The 16,976-nt window shown below is 29.8% G+C and overlaps 1 protein-coding gene across 1 annotated transcript in view; it reads left to right on the top strand.

Moving 5' to 3' along the window:
- The window catches only part of LOC103606817 (glutamate receptor ionotropic, kainate 2), a 45,929-nt gene extending 30,239 nt beyond the window's left edge, over nucleotides 1-15,690 (top strand). Inside the window, exons 2-3 of the mRNA XM_008591356.1 lie at nucleotides 726-976; nucleotides 13,961-15,690. Of these exons, the coding sequence (XP_008589578.1) occupies nucleotides 726-976; nucleotides 13,961-14,125 (416 nt within the window). The 3' untranslated portion in view covers nucleotides 14,126-15,690. The remainder of the gene's footprint in view (nucleotides 1-725; nucleotides 977-13,960) is intronic.
- Nucleotides 15,691-16,976: the final 1,286 nt, after the last annotated feature.

The raw sequence follows: 16,976 nt of genomic DNA, 5'->3' as shown, positions 1-16,976 counted from the left end.
CATAAATACAAACTTTCATTTATGTTGCATTCTCCATTAAAAAAACATTTCTCCCCAAAACACAAAATGATAAAGAAGCAAATGACCAAATAATACAATGTCAGGCCATAATGTCCTTGATTTATGAATTGAATTGCAGTAATTATTTTTGAACGATCCAAGTCTGTACAACACGTGACTTCTGTTATTTATATCAAATAACAAGTATGAGTGACTATTATCTTCAAAGTATTAGGTGTCATTGAATACAGCTTATTAATCATGATTGCCTTAAATTATTGCATTTAATGTTGGCAAATGCCATTTTCCCCACAACTTTCCTAAAAATAGAGATTACTATTTTATCAATGCTCTGTTTTAGTATAGACCAATTTCTAGACATAAGCTAAACATTCTTGCACTTTATCCTATTTACTTTTGTGGATTTCTAGTTACTGTGTTAGTTATTTTCCAGAGCTCTGAGCTGAGTCTGCCTTATAAAAGGATACATTTTCTTTATAAAAACTAAGTTCATTTTACCCTTCAACATCTATAAAGTCTATCCCCTCGATTTATCTTATTAAACTTCTATTCTATCTTTTTCCAGTTGGTTTTCTCTACTGAAAATGAATATTGGCATACTTTGGAGCATTTGGAGAAATGTCTGTCCTCCTCTCATCATACTAACCTTCAGTTATGAAATTCTGGGTTCCTTTAAATGGTTAACATATCCTCTCCATTCTTAGGTTCTCCATATCGAGACAAAATCACCATAGCAATTCTTCAGCTGCAAGAGGAAGGCAAGCTACACATGATGAAGGAGAAGTGGTGGAGGGGCAATGGTTGCCCTGAGGAGGAGAGCAAAGAGGCCAGTGCTCTGGGCGTCCAAAACATTGGTGGCATCTTCATTGTTCTGGCAGCTGGTTTAGTGCTCTCAGTTTTTGTGGCAGTGGGAGAATTTTTATATAAATCCAAAAAAAACGCTCAATTGGAAAAGGTAAATATCTTTTTTTTTTTCAATTTAAAACAATTACTGTTTTTATACTAAAACACACAAAAAAGATTTTTGATCTTTCCAGCCAGGTCAATGCTTAGAACTGTGGCTGTTAATTGTCTTATGTCATTCATTATAGAAAAAAAAATATATATTTGGTGAAATATAAAATTATATTTCACAAAAAGATTCATAATCATCTTCATGACTTTTAATTTATTTGTAATATATTTAATTGTAGCCAGCTTTAGGACAAATGGCTATTTCTACTCTTATTGAAACCTGACAAATGAGAAGTATTTGTTGCTTGAAATTCATTGCAATCAGTTTAATGGAAGGATGTAGTTAAACATGAAGGAAGCAAAATTCAGAAAGTAATGTGAAAGAAAAAGTAGTTCTTTGTAGATCAAAAAGGATTTTAAGATACAATACTGGTTAACACTTTCAAGTTAGAGCGTAAATGAAATTAAAAAAAAAATATATCTCTAGTCTGATAAATTCCTAGTTGAAAAAAAGCTTTCATTTTACAAATTACAATTAATTTTCTACTTTAATGAATGTGTGAAAATACCATGGTTTCTTTTTTGCCATTCAATATGAGTTCTTTATTTCCTTGCACCAGATTCTTTATAAGAATATGTGTACACCTCAAATGTATAGAAACTATTACAATATTTCTTGGGATTTCAATACATTTAGTCATTTGTATAAATGTTTTTGTATTCTATTCTTGAAGTTTGTGACCTCATTCAGAGTCTAAATTTCTAGTGCTATTATTTTCACATTTCTATAAATATGAAGAATATAGAAAAATCACTCAAATGGTACATGACACTCTTTATATGTAAATTTATAGCTCTGGACATAAAATAACTAACACTTTTAAGTCTTCTAGCACTTTATTTATTAAACCTTTTGTAAAAATAAAGCTCAACATTTTTTACGTCTTAACTTTAGACAATGTGGCAGAGTGAGTACTTAAAAGGTTTATGAGCTGTTAGTGATAAGTATATAAAGCTGGAAAGTGGTATTTTAAAAATAATATCATACAGGAATGCAAGGCAGATATATTCTGCTAATATACATTGAAGTGCTTGCACTTCTAAAACTATTTTTGAAAACAAAAATATCTTCTTTTGTCTTTAATGATTTATGTTATGATTACTTAGCATTTTTGAACTCAGAATTTTAAATATAGCATTTTTACATTTTTACTTGACTGCAGTACTTGACACTAAGAAATAATGTTTTTATAAATGCTTTAACTCCATCTGTCTACCACTGAAATGATCAATTCAATATTTTGAAAAATTCGGACAGTCACACAATTTATTTCCCTACAACATTCAGGATGGCTATTTAAGCTAACTTGGCTAAATCAAATATGAGTTGCACTTATGTGACTGATGATTATGTCTAAGTATACTTTTCATGTTATAATCCTATTTATAGCATCAAAATAAGTTTGAAATTACAGCCAAAGGACTAACAAAAGAAGAAAAATACTAACTCATCAATTACCATTTTTCCTATAATTTGTTAATAAATGTGATATTTGGTTAGTCAGTTTCTAAGATAAGTTCAAAAAACATAGAAAGAATTTGGATTTTCTAGTTGGAACCTCAAATCATCCATATATAATGATTTTTATAAAGTTATTGCTCTGAATTAAAAAAAAAGAAAGAATTAACCTCTTGACAATATGTGCTATTCTATTGTCCTTTTCTCTACATGTCCTGTTCTTTCGATTTACCTAGGCTATGTCTCTGGCATGACTTTTTTACAAGCATTTTGTTTAAAACCAAAATAAGGGTGTGATGATTTAATTCTGTAAGTCAACTTGCTTCGTTTTTATAAATAACTAGTTTAGTTAAACTTTTCAGAGATCAATCAGATCTCTTGACATTCTACAGACCAGTATCACTTTCTAAAAAACTAAGAAAAGGAAATTAATGTACTTTTCTAAAGACTGAGACAGATAAAGCATTTACATTACATTGCAAAGAAACAACTGTGTTGCTATTACATGAGCATGTTAGTCGCACTTCCCAATGCCTTCTCACAGTCTCCACATAGTGTCCACAAAGAAATCCAAATTTCCTAGCTTAGCAGATGACACCCTTTAGGACCTGTCCTTGTCCACAGTTGTAGTTTTATCTTTTTCCTCTCTCCAATTTGCGCCTTTACTTTAGCCACATTAAATTACTTTCAGTTTCCCAAGGTCATCCTCTTCCTTTTGCCTGGACCAAAACGTTGCCCATTTTTCTGCCTTGTGAACTCCTAAGCATCCACTTGTTTAGAAAGCTTTGCTTAGTCAATAGCTATAACAGATTTAGGCACAGGGCATAGCTCATTTCTACAAGGTGGAGGTCACTTTTCATTTCCTGTTTCAATAAAAAATAATGTATCCCATGTATCTCATTTTTTTACTTAGCAGATTTTAGGTACTATCATCATGCAGAAACATTTGTCCTCTCTCAAGAAAGTTGGAAAGGTATTTGCCCATTTCAAAGCATTTCCAGCCTTAAGCCAAGATAACTTTTCTCTATGAATCCTTTGCACATCTCCATTGTCCCTTAGCACACTATTTTATTCATATTTGTTGGTTTCAACTTGTGGGTACCTTTCTTCCTATTTGACTCTTCTTTCTTTTAGGACAAGGATCTAATGTTTTTTGTTTGTATCTTCAAGGCCTTGAACAGTGCCTGGTGGCATAGCATCCGTCTATCTGTCTATCTACCTATCACTCATTTAAATTAATAATAAAGTTGATTTCAGAAACCTACTTTAAAAAGTCTATCATAAAAAAAGAACTATGTTTCTATATAATTCAGAATATTAAATTAAATAATTATGGATTGATTGGAAGTAACCCATTCTTTTTGTTTGTATCTTCAAGGCCTTGAACAGTGCCTGGTGGCATAGCATCCATCTATCTGTCTATCTACCTATCACTCATTTAAATTAATAATAAAGTTGATTTCAGAAACCTACTTTAAAAAGTCTATCATAAAAAAAGAACTGTTTCTATATAATTCAGAATATTAAATTAAATAATTATGGATTGATTGGAAGTAACCCATTTTATTTGTTGTAATAAATTAAGTTCTTGAATTCAATTCTTCATTTTTCTTGAGAAATAGATCTCTTGGGTTGTACTACACAGATGTTTAACACCTTACTTAATTTATTAAAATTAGCCATGAGCTATTCTTGATTTTATCATAATATATGCATGAGCACATACAGAAATTCAGTTTATTTATACTTATCATACTTATGTCTTTAACCTAGATTTCTTAAATTTTAAAAGTGCATAAACACTTGTGAAATTGCTTATTTACTCAAACATATTTGTTGAGAACCAAATCTGCAATAATTTTGTTTTGCATATTGAAGGTAAACAAGAATGTATTAGTCACAATTCCAGCCCAATATTGCTTTGTTATCTCTTTTCTCTTCCCTTTTATCCTTTTTTGTTCTTCCCTTAGCATATACTTTTCTAGTGTTTTTTTTTTTAAAAACAACAAATGAACCTTCCTATCTTTATCTAAGTCAGCTGTCAGATACAATATACACACAATTTAGCTGAATATGAAATTTATGAATAAGTGATATATTTCCAAATCAAGTCTTACCTTTAATGATGATAATGATGAAATTATAGTAAATACTATTACCTAAAGGTGGAAATAAAATGCCCTTTAAAGCACTTATATTGTAAGATATTAATGGAAATGATTAGAGCTTGATGAGCAAAGCTTTTTTTACATTTTCAAGCTGTTTGATAATTAAAAGTAGTAAAAGAATGTATTATTTTAAAATGAGGGCAGAGTGAAAATGAAAAGAGAAGATAAAGTTGAAATATGTGGACCTTAAAAATTAAAAAAAAAGTGTAAATTGCATTCCTTTCAGATAGCCACAAGATGATGTATCATAATATTTATAATAATGGCTTTAACTTGATGCCAATATTAATGCATTGAAGATACATTACTTTTCATTTATTCTGACTTTTAAAATAAATAGGTCTTTATTTTTTCTTATTTTTCCAACATATAATTTGGCCATTTGGAAATATACTCAAAAAGTTTTTCTTATCTGAACATGTCTGCAAAAAATAAGTAACAACAAATGCAATTTAATTTAATTAATATTCTCTTTGCCTTAACTTTTCCTTGATTTTAAACATACTGCTGCTTAAATTTCACTAATTACACAATCCAAGAAACTGTTGTATTTCTGAGACCATCATCAGTGCATTTAGGTGCATAGATTTATTTGAAAGGTCCTGTTTTCCTCTTCTAAGACTTACTTATAGCTGAAATAAGCTGCTTATAATACAAAATATTGTTTTCTGTGGTAATATTTATAATAACATATTAGCTTTGTACTCATAAATTATAAGCAATCATAATAATTTTAACTTTTATAAAACTATTTTATGACAATTATGGCTTATTAGTTTATCTTTAAAATTGCTTATTTCTTAAACATATGAATATTTTCTTTTAAAAATATATAATTCTATCTTCTTTTGATTTTCAGCAAAATAGTAGCATGATATTTTTTTCTGATTTGTATTCAGAAATATATCATTTCCCATGTAATTGAAAATGGATTTGCTTGTACTGATTGTTTTTGTTGAATTGCTTGAACATGTATTATTGAGTTCCCGGCCATGAAAAAAACTTAAAATATTGTCAAAAATATTCCCTCTCTTGTAACTTAGGTCTTAACTAAATATAATAAATATGTCTGAGAAATAAAAAATATACATATATATATAAAATATTGCTCAGATATTGAATTTGTGAGGTAGGTGTCCCATCGTAAACACATATTTTTGTTCTAACTTTCCTCTAAGATGGTTGAAATATACTTTAAGTACTATTAAAATATTGCTCAGATATTGAATTTGTGAGGTAGGTGTCCCATTGTAAACACATATTTTTGTTCTAACTTTCCTCTAAGATGGTTGAAATATACTTTAAGTACTATGTGGTAGTGTTTTACAGAACATAGTACATTTTAATCAATATAGTTGTTTCTATTACAAAACACTGGTAAATCTTATCCAGGATAATCTCTAAATAATAATATTTTTGAACCGATCAAATTTTTTTTTCTTTTTTTGAGGGCACATAGATGTTCTTTCGTCTAACAGTTGAATAACAAATGTAGCAGATGTCTATAACTCAGAGTAGTAGAAGCACAAATGAATGAAACATTGCAACTTGGGGAATGATAAAGAGAAATCAGAGAGGTTGAGTTCAAACTTGCCAGATCTTGGATGAAATAGTATTTATAAGGAAAACATGTTTCAAAACTTTCTGATTCTGTATTTCCTGGAAACAGAAGAATTAAAACCAGTTGTTCATAGATCCCTATAAGGAATTGTTTTCAGAATGTTGAAGAATTTGTTCTAAAAGGAGCAACAATTTTTAAAAGAATCTATTGAATAAGGTATAGGGATTCAAACAATGTTATGAATTATCAGTAGAGATTTTATTTCAATATTTACATTTTTCCTAGTAATTCCATTTACAAACCACAAAATAGCTGTACTTTTCACTAACTGTATTTAACGTAAGAAATTTTAACTGCATTTAACTTTTCAGGAGTTAAAAGTTTTAAGTAAATTTTCAATGTAAGGTAATTTAGCTGTAAAGCATGTTGTTCATTATAAGTTAAAATTTGAAGTAAACTTTGAACAAATAGTCCATTTTGTATTGTTTTACATCACTGCCTTCCTCTGAGAGCAATGTCTCCCAATTTCAATTAGTGACCTCTATAAGAACTTTTAAAAACATCTTTACATGTACATATATTGAAGTGCCAATCCTCACTTGGCTCACTAATCTACTTCCGAATTAAATTATCGTAAACAAATGATTTTCAAGTCATTTTTCTGATAACCTATACTCTTTTTATTCCCACAGATAATGTTTTTAAATCAAAATTGTTGCTTGACAGATAATTTTACTACCATATTTTTGTAAATAACTTTAGAGTTTTAAAATGTAGTACTTCATTTGAATACAAAACTACCCTGAGAGCTGTGAAAATATTATCAACTATATTGTGAAGGTGAATATAATAAATGTCTCATCAAGTATGTTTCCCAAGGTCAAAGATGCCTATTTCTAACACTGTTTAAACTGTACTTTACTGTACAAAAGGAATAGAATATTTAACTATTTTTCTTAATAGGCTTTCTCCCTGAAGTTATACTAAGAAAATGTGTGGATTAGGTGTTTGAATTAGATAAACATTGTGGGCTTTAATCATAAGCTCTGTCTAATTATTTCAGTTTTGTAGAAATTAAGCATGAGTTTTTCAATTAAAAAGACTTGAAAGCACGACTCAACTTTGTTTAGCTTTGGATAAAATTACTTTGTCTTTTAATACTTTTTTCATAAATAAATAAAGTTACAAACCCTTGATGAAAGTGTTTTAATAATTAAGATGGTTAATGTACATAGAGGGTTTTTTTTTTTCATGTAACTGGCTGTAATTATATATAATAAACAGCTGTAATTACATCATTCCAATTATTATTACTGGTAAAGCTAATACATTTTAACTGCTGGACCTTGGAAAAAGAGAGCTTTTCTAGTATTAAGCATTAGTTATTTGGATGTTATAACTTTTTTTTTTTTAAATTGTATTATTAAGACTGCCAGCCAGAATGTGATGATTAACATTGCTTTTCTTAAAATGCCTTTCTCAGTTGTATTGACTAAAGTGGTGTTGAAATTTATCAGACCTTATTTATTGATTTTTTTTTTTCTTTTTAGCTTAAACAGGGGAAGTGTAATGTATAATGATGCTCCATTTTTCTCTGTCTCATTGTATTTGCAAAATGCAATTTGAACATATTGGGTCACTCTTTCTGTAAGAGTCAAGGTTTCTGAGAATGTTTTAATCTTTGATTATGTTTATTATTGCAAAATAAGTCATGCTAAAGCACAGTATGCTTTTTCATTTGATTCACTGAGAAGAATAAATTTTCCCCCTATTTTTCTCTGTCTACTTTATTATTTAATATTCAAAAAATTAACACTTAGAAATAATGGAGTCCAGGCTAAAAGCTCAGCTGAGAATAAAATCATAATTAAAGAGACATTGCTAATTTAATAAGCATTCATAGAATAAAAGTCAAGATAACAGGGTTTCTGTTTTAACTCTGATACTTGTGTTCATAACCTTAGATATATAACTTGATTCTTAAGTTCTAATTTTCCTAGCTGTAAAGTTACATTGATTAAGCAGTAGGACAACTAAAGACCCTACCTATGAAGTCCCTTCTGACTGCCGTGTAGCTTAGGTAAATAATAACTTGTTCAAAATGATAGCTGCTCTAAAACTGAATATTAAGATCAAAGTTCCTATATATTTTTTAACATGAGTGTTTTAGCCAGTCATTTGTCATCTCTCATTGCTTCACTGTTATATTTATTTGGCTTTAGGTCAATTCATACTTCTGATGTATAGCATTAGTTATCTGATGTTTTTAAAAGGCTGCCAATTAAAAATAGTATAAATCAAAAGGAAAAATTAAATGTCACGTTAAGTTAAAATTAATTTTCTTATTTAATACTCCAATAGTTATATGTAATATTGTATATTACATTCTAGATATGTTTTATTCCATTTTAGCTATTATTTAGTTAGTTTAGTTATTATCTAATGTGGGATAATTTTCTGCAATTGATCACAGTGATTGTTTTGATTTGCCTCCATTACATATGATTCATAATTCTTGGGCAAATGGCCTATGGAATCGGAAATTAATTAGAAAGTGTCTAAGAATGGATTATATGTATATCCATAATTATATTTATATCCATAATTAGTTAACAAATTAGTTAACAAATAATTTAAGTGGCAAGCACAAAACAAAACAGACTGGTTGATATGTGCTAATAAATATAAGAATGTATAGCTACGATATCTGATAGAAGCGGCTGTAGGATATTTTAGTAGGGCTTGGAGTAAGGACTGTATGCAAAAAATGTATGGAAATTATGATTATTCTTCATAAATATCAGAATAGCATTTAGTTAATTTTATACTATCAAAGAATAGGACAGCAAGATTCATAAAATAGAGTTTCCCTTTAAAGTAAATACTAAATGCATACTTGAAAGTAGCGTATATTTTATGATTATTGTTTGTTCAGTTAGTAAATTAACATATATATTTAACATAAGAGTGATTAGCTTAAAAGTTAAAAAAAGTGGTTATTTTTCTTTAGTTCCTTTTTTTTAAAAAAAAGACATTGCTAAATATGTTTTTAACCTTAAAATGAAGTTTACGTATGTCAGTGTTTAATATGGAGCATGGTTACAACTAGATTTATAATACTAAAAAAAAATCTGTGCTTCTGCAAATGCTGTCACATCATGTTATCATATAAATATACCTATAAATTTAAAAGTTAAGCTATTAAGAACAAATTATTCTGTAACACCAATAATGATATTATTGAAAACATTTATCTGTGGACTACTTATATCTTTTCTTATTCTAGTCAAAATACAAAATAGAGCTTTAAAAAAAGGCAATGTAAATATCGCCAAGTTTATATTTTTAAGGTTTCCAGATCTTTATCATTACAAGTACTAGAGATGCGTAAGTACAGGTTGCCTCATTAAATATAATGGATTTTATACAGAGTTTTACTAATTTAAATGCAATTATACGTGCTAACAGCTCAAAGATTTAAATTTTCATTTTCAGGAATCTTCTATTTGGTTAGTGCCACCATACCATCCAGACACTGTTTAGTAAACTTTTGAAACTTACTAAAAGAGGTTTTTAATAATGGTTAGTATCCTTGTGCCTTTCTATATTCTTTTTGTAGTCTGTTTTATTAATGTGCAGAAACATTTCATTGTTGCTTTCACCCTAAGGAACTTACCTTAATGACACAAGGCATGTGTTGCTACCCCTATGGAGAAGTGATTTGAAAAGCAAGATAACTTTTTTTTTTTTCTTTATTTCCATGCTCCAGCCCTCTCTTTTTCCATCCCTTTGCCCTTCTCTGCCTTCCTTTCTTCATTTCTTTTATTGTTTCTACTATTTTTACAACAACCTGAGAAACACTTGTTACATGCACTTGGGTTTTTCAAAGACATTTCATAGTTTGATTTAAAAAAATAAAATAAATTTCAATCATTTGTATGAAGTAGGAAAGACAATTTATCTCTATCAAATGATAGCAAGTTAAAACTTCATTTAAAACTCTGATTTTTTGGCAACATACAGCAGAGAAAACAACTATATTTCACAAAACTGTACAGTTTCAACTTTGGATACTTACATAGATCAAAATATGGAATTTGCATTCCAGAACTCTAAAAAAAGGAAAAATATGTTTGCCCTAGTATCATGAATGAACAGTATTTGATAATATTATTAAGGTCCTTTAATTTGCTATGCTAATTCCAAAATCTTGCTCAAATCTAAAGGGTATCAGATTTCTACGATGAATTAGAAATATTCTGCAAGTAAGAGAAGCTGCTGTCTCACAGTGGCTTTATTAATAACCTAATACAAAACAATTTTTCACATAAACTTAAATGGATAGGTCAAAAAGAAAAAGGCAAAATTCAGCCTATTCAGAGAGAAAATTAATAACTTCTCAAAATAACATTGAAATTTTGAAGTTACATAATCAGTTCTATCAATTGATTGATTAAGTTTGCTTGAATAAAATTTTTACTTTCTAATGGCCTTTAAAAATATATAAAATATATATTTTAAAATATATAAAGGTAATGGTGGCTTAAGGATTAGCAATTTTGAGATTTTTTTCTAAATTTGTAAATATAATTTACTTAAAACCATTTCAAAACATAGAAGACAAAACTATTCCTGTCTTTGATTGGAGCAGGTTTTTCATCTACATTTTATTACTCAGCATTATAAATTTAATATTATCTGAAACTACTTAAAAATAGTTTTATGTGTCCTTATTTTTAGTCTGAAGTAAGTATAGGGTACTAAATACTCAACTTAGAAATAAAATCGAGTCATTTCATAATTGAATTTATATGTACATTTAAAAGATTTTTTTTGCTATGAAAATGAGTTGCTTAGACAACTCTTAATATAGATAAAAAGTAATTTTCTATTTTATTCTGTTTTGAAATTAATATACTCAAAATGTCTAAAGATCGAGATTGCCAAGAAGAGAGTGTCACAAATTATTTAACATTTGGAAATTTTTTGGTTTTAAGTGAAGGCTTATTTCCAACAATTAGTATTATTCACATCCTATAGCATTTTTAAATGTCAATGAGATCAATTTTGACCTTGTTATATTATCTAATCAATTATTCTGTTAAATGTTTCAACAGAGAGCCAAGATTAAGTTACTTCAAGACTATGTATTCCTCCCCCTTTTGGAGTCAGATTTTTCCATTTCTGCAGTTTTGACCTTGTTATATTATCTAATCAATTATTCTGTTAAATGTTTCAACAGAGAGCCAAGACTAAGTTACTTCAAGACTATGTATTCCTCCCCCTTTTGGAGTCAGATTTTTCCATTTCTGCAGTGTTGTCATCATCACCATCTTCATCATCATTCTCATCATGTTCTTAATAAGTACATCTAATAGTAGGTATTAAGCAACAAGCAACAGTGTCCATATACTGGCTGTCAGGTGCCATGTAAATCCTTTAATAGAAATATAATACTTCAATTTCAGAACTGTATAATTTAACACATAATAAATAATGCATGGCAGTGACTATAGTTAATGGGGAATTCATGAGTAGCATTTAATCATCACCCATTACATGTGCTAATACATTACTATTTTTATTAATTTAATGTCATTAAGCGAATGCTAAAGTTTTGCCTAATTTAATTAGATAACTTGTATACAGTGCATTTTGCTAAGCTTCCAATCCTGAAAAACTTTTATAGACAATTAAATTAGAGATGTTGTTAAATAAGAATTTAAATTTTAGGGTCATGTGTAGCTACTGTTGTTCATTCAGTCAACACGGTACAAGCAGTGCTGTGAGAACACGAGCTCTGCTCTTCACACATCAGTGAATGATACAGAGAAGACTGCGAGGCCACATAGAAAAACATGACAATGAGTGAAAAATACTGAGGGGGGAAACTGAAACAAGTGAAAACGCTATGATTGGTCAGTTGGAAAGTACTTCCTAATTGAGCTAAAACTGGAGTCTTGTTCTGAGGTAAAGGATAAAGTTGCAGTGATGTGAAGGATGAACAAACTCACCAAGGCACCGGACCAAGGAGAAGCAAAGGGGAAAAACCTTGGAGATCCAAGCAGAGAAGGGTGTGTGTAGAGCAAGAAAAGAAAGAGAGATGGTGATGGAGGGAAAGGGGGGAGGGCTAGATCAGAGAAATCATGATAGGAAAAATAGTAGGTTTGGATTTGATATGTTTCTTAGAGAAGAAAGTGCTATTAATAATTGTTGTTCAAAAAAATAGATTATCCTAGCAATTGTGAGCTTTTAGAGAAGGAATAGGGTAGAGTTAGAGTTAGGAAGACCACTCAGTAAACTGTTTAAGGAAGCCATCAGAGAAAAATGAGGATACAGCTGCAGATGGACGAGAAAGTAACAGAGCAATGTCAAAATCACAAAACTGGGATGTCTGGTGGAAATCAGGAATAAGCTGTAGAAAGTCACTTTCCCCTCGTCTGAATTAGTTTTCCGAACACATAGATGCCTAACTAATTCAAAATGTTATTTTGAGTGTCCTAAAATATATGCAAGCAAAATAATTTTTTTAAAGTAATATACATATATGGTATTAGTTTTATTCTTTATTCTCTTGGAATCAGCCTAAGTCAATAAACATCAAAGCAGTAAAACATAAAGCAACAGATAACTCTTTACATGCATACTTGAATAGGTATATTGCATTATGTTTTCATATCACTTTATAGAGTTATATAAATTTTTCTTACTTCACATTTTTGGCTGTTGTCCACATTTTTGGTTATAGCATAGAAAAAGCCTAAGTCTCAGCACATCTGAGTTTCAATTACAATATGCAGTTGGTCAATAAATCTGATTTATACATAACTGACACATGTGTATCTCAACTAGTTGGGGTGAGAAACTAACAAAATTTTGTTTCATATGTATGACTCTGTAATATTAATTTTGAGGAGCTGTAATAATGACCCCCAGATATACAGAATTTCTAACAAATCTGTTGCCAATGAGATGGGAATTAAGAAAAAGAAATATTTATAGGATTTTTTTTTCCCTCATGGGATAAATTATTTATCAGCTCTCAGTTATCAAGCTAGTGATGACAAAAAAGTTCATATTTGTTCATGGATGTTTAATGTGTTACAATTTGTCATTTCATGATTAAATCATACTTGTTTCTAATCATCATCAATGTATTTATAGGAATAATCACAAAAAAAGATATAATGAAATGTCAGAAATTATTTTCCATATTTTTATGTCTATGTGAGTGCTATTTTTGTTGTTTTGAGATGCACAATGAAGAATCAATGTTTAAAGAAAATTTGCATATCTCATGTTATAATCTGAAAAGTAGTACATCTCCTATATTATCATTTTTGTTTAACTATCAAAATGGATTTCCGATATACAGTTGGGTATGTTTGTATTTCAATTTTAAGTTAGATTTCTATCTTATGCTAATCAACTTCACATAGTGTCATCAGAAAATTTAGTTCTATATATCTGTAATATATACATTATTAGTTGGCAGTTCATTTCAGTGTCAGGTGTAGACTTTCTTTAAACTAGCCCACTTTGATAGACTATTTTAATTATCACGTGTTACGTAATAGAAGTGTAACAATTTGTTATAATTTTTATGACGATTTTTTTTTAAACCTTCAAGCCTTCTATGTTTGACACGTCTATTGAGAATGGTTTTAATAATATTGTTTTTGGACAGCTACATTTTATCTGTTTTATAATATTCACTTTTTCTGTGTTCTTCTGTAGAGGTCCTTCTGTAGTGCCATGGTAGAAGAGCTGAGAATGTCCCTGAAGTGCCAGCGTCGGTTAAAACATAAGCCACAGGCCCCAGTTATTGTGAAAACAGAAGAAGTTATCAACATGCACACATTTAACGACAGAAGGTTGCCAGGTAAAGAAACCATGGCATAAAGCTGGGAGGCCAAACACCCAAGCACAAACTGTCGTCTTTTTTTCCAAACAATTTAGCGAGAATATTTCCTGTGGAAATATGCAACTTGTGCAAAATAAAATGAGTTACCTCATGCCGCTGTGTCTATGAACTAGAGACTCTGTGATCTAAACAGTTGCAATGATTAGACTTGATTTCCAAGCATCATGGATCAACCAAGTTACACGGGGTTACACTGTTTATCATGGGTTCCTCCCTTCTTCTGAGTGAATGTTACATGTGCATTTTGTGGCTTGTTTCAAATGCAGTCCAGTGAGAAATTACAGGCTCCTTTTGAAGCCCAACTGTTGTCAGGAGATGGAATATCAATGTCCAACAGGGTAACCAGTGAAAAAGTCGTAAGAATAAAACTACTTGGAATCAGCAAAAACTGTAGTGTTTCAAGAGACAGTACAGTCTACCCAGATAATAGAGTTGATTATGTTACTAGCCCCCAACTACTCAGTATAATTATCATCTGAATAGACAATATGTGTTCATAGGATGTGAAAAAAAAAGTAATGCAAAACAAATCTGAATTCCATGGCAAATGGAATATAAGGCAGATCTTCATCAGTTGTTTTTCTTTCTTTTCTTTTTTTTTTCTTTTTTTTTTTTCTTATTTTGACAGTCTGTGTCACTGACTGAAAGAGAAATGTCAATTACTAGGGCAATAATGTTTTTCTTAAACTCAACAAAGCAGGAAATTTAACATACAACTCAGCCAGATCCCTATCTATCTCCCGACACCCTTTCCCTAACCCTATACCATGAATAAAAAAGCAACAGTTGGTTCAGCGATTCTGAGTTTAAACAATGATGTTTTGCAATCTTTGTCTTAACTTGTAAAAGAGGGCTGAGTATTGATGGCTATGTGGAAGACTGAAGATTTCATTCTAATATTTGGATATGTCAATCCAAACTTTTGTTCCTGCTAAATATGAACTTGATGGAACCTGGGCAGATCTCAGTGATAGGAGAAAGGGGACCAGTCAGCTATAGAAAAGTATGTGAGAGAACTTTGAAGTGGACTGCATTTACCAATACAGTCACAATGTTAAATGAACAAAATTCTTGAGCAGTTTTTTTTTTTTCAAAAAAAAAAATGTTCAGGTTTATTTGTGGAAATGCAAGATTTCTATGAAAATAGTTTTTGTATGGAAATTTTTGTAATACTTTTTATCAACAAAATAAGAACATGTGTTCCTGTCAGGGGTGTGATGTCAAGCATGAATGGTAGTGCGTGTGCACCACCAACGTTTGGTGAAAACTATTTTTATCAAGAAAAAAAGGAATCATAGAAGAGAAATATTTTCAAGTTAGATAATATAAAGGCTAGGTGCACTACCAACACTGCTTACCATGCCACACCCCTGGTATCCTTGAGGCTGAAAACATGCTGTATTGAACAATTGTGTGTAAAATGGTAAAGACACAGACCTCTTGACAACATTGTGATAACAGTTGAGTGCACACAGTTTGCTGTTTGAATCCAATGCACAAAATTAAAAAAAAAATCATTAAAATTATGTCCATTTTACTTTCAGCTTTGGCTTTCATTTATCTCTTGTATGTGTAAATGAGTGCACCATATATTCTTTGCATTAAGGGAAGAGCAGATCCTGAATACTTCTAAATCATTGAAGATGGCCACTTCCCAACTACCTGAAGAAAAGAAGAAACAAGCTTGGGAGAGGAGCTACTCAGATCTAGAAAAAGCTGGACTGGGATATATAATGTAATCCTTAGGTTTATGGCAGTTAATACAAGAAAAATAATAGTTCTAGTGGTGACATTCATGATCTCACCACTTTTGAATGAATATTGACTATGTTCATTGGGTTGTATAAGACAGTATGAGTATGGTGATCAGTGATATTATATTTGAAGTTCAACTCATCCAATTTAAGAATTCCTTGTGCATTGATAGTTCAATGTAATTGAGCAAAAGGGAGAGGAAGATACAGGCTCAATATTAACAATTAGTATACTAATATTACTAATATTAGTAATGATGTGATTTAGATGTTAACACCATAGTAAAATATTTTTTTAATTATAAATTACATATACTTTACTAAGCAAACAGTTAGAATCAGAACTCCTGACAGAAAATAAATTAAAAAGCTCTGTAGGGTATTTCTTTAAACTCACGGAAGTTACATAATCAAATTATATACCTAAATTAAATTAAAAAATAAATGCCCAATTGCTTTCTAAATTTCTAGTGTCACGTTGATTTTAAGTTAAAATTTGTATTTCAATGATAATTTAGTCCCAAAATATAATTTTAGAGAGTTATGCAAACCACTGCTAAAAATCTCTGCATTTGTTTTTTAGTAATAAATAGCCTCCAATAAATACCTCATAAAAATGTTCAAATTTTGGATAATACTAAGCTTTTTATCAATCAGATTCTGATTTGATTTTAAAGCACTTTTTAAAATCAATCCCTTATTATATTAAGCAATATTAGATGATAGCCATTTCATAATGACATCTTTAATTATTTTTAAGCAATTAGAAATTATATAATTTGACAGTTCCTTTTTTCAAGTATTAAATGATTAAATTTTGAAAAGTATATAAAAGCCTCCTGTATTTTAACTCTATGGGTAATATAGAACATATAAACAACATATGATATTAGTTTTTGTTCCATTTTCTAAAATGTATCTATATTATTGCCAGATACTTTCTGACTCCTTAGGTGCTTATGCATATATGAAATACTAATCTTAATTTTAATAAAATCTTAATTACTTCCAAAATAAATTTCAATTAATAAAATAACACTTCCTCCCTGGGAAGGCAATATATTCTCTAATAAGC

Source organism: Galeopterus variegatus, unplaced genomic scaffold (genome assembly GCF_000696425.1).
Source record: "Galeopterus variegatus unplaced genomic scaffold, G_variegatus-3.0.2 Scaffold6861, whole genome shotgun sequence".
NCBI lineage: Eukaryota > Metazoa > Chordata > Mammalia > Dermoptera > Cynocephalidae > Galeopterus > Galeopterus variegatus.
This window is presented reverse-complemented; position numbering and strand designations above follow the sequence as displayed.